The sequence below is a fragment of the Panicum hallii genome, chromosome 1, assembly GCF_002211085.1.
Source record: "Panicum hallii strain FIL2 chromosome 1, PHallii_v3.1, whole genome shotgun sequence".
Classification (NCBI taxonomy): Eukaryota; Viridiplantae; Streptophyta; class Magnoliopsida; order Poales; family Poaceae; genus Panicum; species Panicum hallii.
In genome coordinates, this window is record NC_038042.1 from 56,272,485 (window position 1) to 56,277,565 (window position 5,081).

Consider the following 5,081-nt stretch of genomic DNA (forward strand, 5'->3'; position numbering starts at 1 on the left):
TTGGGGACGCCGGGGAGACGGCTCTGTGGTCGCCCTGCTTCCATACAAAATTCGTGCCGATTACGCTCGAAACCAACTTGCTCGTGAGATCGTAATGCTATAGGGAAACAAAATATTCTCTTTTTTTTGTGAAATGAAACAAAGTATTCGTCTCGCTCCTTTCGGTTTCTTTTGGGTGGTGGCCGCCACTGAGATGTCACGCTCGGTTCACAGGAAACTAGATTCCTGTGCAAATAAATGTTCCTGTGCAAGGAAAAACAAAGGATTCCTGTGCAAGAAACGGACAAGTGCCAGGAAAGTCCACGACGGGCCCGGTACTACTTTGCTTGAGCCTAGCAGGCAGAATTTCTGGCTTACCTTTCAAAAAAAAATATCTGGCCCATGTTAGTCGTGATTCAACCTGGCCCATCCCAACATCGGCGTTTCTTTTTTCCTTTTCTTTTTCAAGTGACCTCAGCGTTTCATGGTGACATTGAACGCTGGAATATGCTAGGAAAGAGAAGCATCATCGTCAATGAAGCATCAAACAACCTGCCCCCAAATGTGGATAGCTCCTCCTCATCAAGCAACATCGTCAACGATGGCGCAGAACACAGTTATGTTGCTGCTAATGCCACTGTCTTTAACGGGTTTAGTGGTCATATTTTCTCAACAGAACTATGTTGCTGCTAATGCCACCGTCTCTAACGGGCTAATTGGTCCACCGTCTCTGGAGTCTGAAGATTTGGCTTGCATTGAGGCAATGAAGCAATATCCATGGCGTTAGGAATGGGCGTGCGCAACTGTGGATAGCATCATAATGTTTCAGGACAGTTTCAAGAATGAAGGTAGATGTTCTAACGTTGAGACTTATGACCTTGTCGTTCTCAAGTGTCTAGTTTGGCCCCTGGGAGGTATGTTTGGCTCCTTCGGCGCCCAGAAGTGTTAAAAGAATCAACATCACGAGTGGATCTTATCATAATCTCATGTTTGCATCCAGCAAAAAAGGACCACGCGATCACGCAGTCAAGTATAAATCCCTCTGTTACTACACATAAATGAGACCTACCGATCATGATGTTAAGGTGCAAATCTCTCAGCTACTCACATAAATGAGTGCACTGAAAATCACAGCCATCGACAAGGAGACTATCGACACGTCCAGAGCAAAGCTCTGAAATGCAGGAAGCCATCAACAAATAGAACATACTGAAGATATAGCACAAAACTCCACATTAACAAACGGGCACAACCAAGAACATCACTGCAATAACCACAAGGTAAATTATTATTCAATACATATTACATATGTGAACAAATGACCCAATGAATGATTGCAGATGACCAAAAGATCCCAGGATGAAATCCTATTCAGTACATTTATGAACCATCATATCACCCTCAAACTAACGTTAGACAGTCTTTTCACAGCATCAGACGAAACTCACCGAGCCAGAGCAACAAATAGGTACGTTGAGTTCATCCATATCCCACAGGCAGTGTAATTCATGTATTTAAAATTCTTACAGTTCGGCAGGATTGATGTATTTAAAATTCTTGCAGTTCGGCAGGATTGATGTATTTAAAATTCTTACCGCTCAAAACTCCAAAGTAGAAGACCAAAGACATGTTTACATAACATGGATAAATAAAGATGATAGATCCCATCATTAACTGATACACAAATACATAAGGGTCATAGGATCTAAAGAGTACACTTTTTTAACACAAACCATTGGAAGTAGGCAGGGACATGACCTGCTGTAGCTTAGACATCAAGCCCTTTCTTATCAAAGAGTTTACTTCTTATATGGCACCACGCTAGATAACATTTGATAAGCATCGAAAACCAGCAGAAGATAACTTGACGAGCAAATACCTCAACGCCCCCTTTCAAAATTAATGCGGGACCTCCCAGATCCTCCATCATAATCATCCCTCATTGAGGACCCACCACTCGCCTTCATGGTGCCTCCACCTCCAATCTTCTCCACAGCTTTCTTTCCCTTCTTCACCTCAGTCAAGAACTGATCCAGACCGAAGGGATCGTTCTCCTCCTGCTTATCAAACTCCACAGGCCTGTCTCGCTTGCCAGTCCTCTCAGAAGCACCAGTAAAACCCTTGTCAGGCTTGAACCTCTCAGTCTTCATAACCTTCTCCAACTGTTCATCCGCATCACCATACACATCAGAATCGCCATCCTTCTTAGGCCTGTACAACGTAGACATCGTAGACTGCGCTGTGAAGAGACCCTTAGAGTAAATGTTGTACTGATCATCCGTGGCAAACCCGGAGTCCATCCCCTTGTCCTGGTTGAACAGCCGCTGGTCATACATGACCTCACCACCTTTGGCACCACCAGTGCTTGCCATACCCAGAGCAATCTTCTCACTGATGTCACGATCCCTGTCTCTCGTGATCTTACTCTTCTTGCCCATTGCGGCATCCTTGGCTTCCAGCCTCCTCTCTCTCTCCCTCTCACGTCTGCGCTCCTCACGGATTCTATCACGCTCAATCCTCGCTTCCCTCTCTTCTCTACTCTCCCTGCGCTGCTCACGCGGTTCACGTGGTTGCTCCATATCCATATCTTCATCGATAACATCAACTGTTCCCCTGCCACCACCAGCAGGCACAGCTGATGGCGCGGGTGGGCCACCAGTCCTCTCCATGCGAGCCTTCTGTGCAAGAGCCCTCAGCTCTTGCTCCTTTCTCTCCTTCTCCTTCAGCATCAGTTCCCTCTGCACCTTGGAGCGCATCTGTACTGCCTCCCTCGCCTTCTGTTCTGCCACATACAATGCTTCAGAAAGCTTTGCAAAGTTATCATTAATTTGCACCTCCTGTAGCCCTCTTCCATCAGCCGCCAGCCTCTTATCAAGTGGAATCGTGTAACCCTTTGGATTTTTCCAGTTAGAAATGCACGGTGGAATCTTCCAATCCTGCTGATCCTTCACTGTAACTGGCCGCGGTGGCGAGTGCATCACCGGCACAGGTGGTGACCCAGACGCCCGGGGCACACGCTTGTGCTTGAACTTTGGCGGTTCAAGAGGATCCACCGCCATCTCCGACATCCGAATGATCCTCTCCTTGGCACCTGAATTGAAGGCCGCTGATTGCTGTGACGGCTTATACTTGATAAACTTGGACTCAGAATCATGTGTCGGCACATTCTTGGGCTGAGCAGCTGAGAGGCGGACGTTGACAACCTTCTCCAAGGCAGCCTTCGTCCGCTCCGTTGTCTCCTCGATCTGCTTCTGCTCCTCATCGTCGTCCGACGCCTGCGCATCGGACGTGGTGATCTTCGGCACGAGGTCGCTGTGCTTGGAGTAGACGATCTTGCCGGCGTTCTCACCCTGCTTGACGACGGCGTCGAAGGCGACGCTCCCGTGCGCGTCGACTGTGAGCGCGAGGATCTTGGACCCGCCCTTGTCGTCGCGGCGGCCCATGCCGAGCGGGTACTGCGCGACGTGGATCTCCGGGAAGGCGCCGCCATCCCCGAAGTCCTCCAGCCGGCGCGGCACGAACCCCGCCCGCTTCCCGTACGGAGGGATGGTCCTGGCGGCGCCGGCGGGCCTCGCCGCGGCCGACGCCTGCGTCGACTCCCCGCCGTACCGCTCCTTGAACCAGGGGTCGCTGCTGTGGTCGTAGAAGGTGGACGCCGACGTCTTGGGCGCCGGGAGGAGATCCTTGAGGGTCGCCATGGCGGCGGCCGCGCGCGCGGCGCGGCGGATCTAGGGCTAGCTAGGGTTCCGGCGAGTCGGCTGGTGGGGATCGGGGGGAATCGAGGAGGAGGAGGACGAGCTAGGGTTTGATTCTAATTTTGGGGAACATGATAAGGCTTGACTAGGACGGTCGGTTGTTGCGGCGGCGACTAGGTGGGCTGGGCCTTCTGTGAACACGGAAAGGCCCAGCTCAGAAGAAGATACAGATAGGTAGGCCTGATCCGTTTCGGGGAAGGCCTGGGTGCGCCATTGCGGAGTCCGAAACAAAGGCGGATTTCCTAGTCCGTGAAGAGGACGACGCAAGTGAGCTGAGCTAGTATGCTCAAGATGAACCGGATGCTTGCAGTAAAGAAAAGGATGTGGCTGAGGATGCTAGTGGGAATTGCTGGGTACCACGTCTGTGGGTTCTGAGCAGTAGATTTTTGTCCCCTGTCCACATGATAAAAAAAGAAAAAAAAACCATTCTTTTGCAGTTCCCTGGGATTAGGCTGCCATTTGATTAAACCGCAATTTGGACGCGACAGCCAACAGGTTAAACTTTGCATGAACGCGATGAGCCAATGGCAGAAAACTAAGTTCCAAAAGAAAATGCAACAGAACTTCGAATTTGCAGAGACTTGTATTCGATCTGGGCTACGGAGAACAAACAACCACCAGGCCCTGTCGCTGCCTAATCCCAGCCTTCCCGCCAACGACCAGTCGCCGGCCGTTTCCCTCGCAGAAACCCGCGCGAATCCGCCGGCGCAGATCCCAGATTTCAAACGGAGCAGCACTTGCACGGCGGATCAGATCGTGGCCACGCCAGGTCCGCGGCGATCGCGCGCGCACGCATCATCTCGTCACGCGGCCACGTACGGGCGCGGGGAAGGAAATGGGCGACCTTTCCAGCCGGGTTTCTAGCTCGGTACGGTGGTGTACTGGTGCGTGGTGGGCTGGGGCCGTGGCTGCGTTCCGTCGTCTGCCTCCTCCGCCCCGAACAGCTCCAGATCTGTCTCTTCCGATGATTGATTAGCAGCGCCACCAGCAAGCAGCTGCAGAGATCTCGGCCCTTCCCTTCCGGCGCTGGCTCGCGCGCCTCTTCCCCGTGTAGTCTTATCGTTGGAGGCTTGGAGCCACGGTTTCTTTGCATCTTACCAGGAGCAACCCGTACTGAGAACACACGAGCCAATCCTACCGTATCATACTAGTCCACGGATTGTAGCTGCACCTGCTGACATGCAGGAGTTTACCTAATTACCTAGCAGGTGAAATAGTTGAAAAACTCACTGCAAGGTCAGAGTTGCAGCCATGGGGAGGACCAGGCGCGGAGATCACAAGCGCTGAACCCGTGAAACCTGGCAACGTTTCAGAGGGGGCGTGGACACCGGCACCGGCAGCCTACGC

At 51.7% G+C, this 5,081-nt stretch overlaps 1 protein-coding gene across 1 annotated transcript; it reads right to left on the reverse strand.

The window, feature by feature from the left end:
- Positions 1 to 1,558: 1,558 nt before the first annotated feature.
- LOC112890441 (SNW/SKI-interacting protein A) lies at positions 1,559 to 3,799 on the reverse strand. The gene has a single exon (XM_025957333.1). It carries the CDS (start codon positions 3,675 to 3,677, stop codon positions 1,860 to 1,862), a length of 1,818 nt encoding a protein of 605 aa, XP_025813118.1. The 5' UTR covers positions 3,678 to 3,799; the 3' UTR covers positions 1,559 to 1,859.
- Positions 3,800 to 5,081: the final 1,282 nt, after the last annotated feature.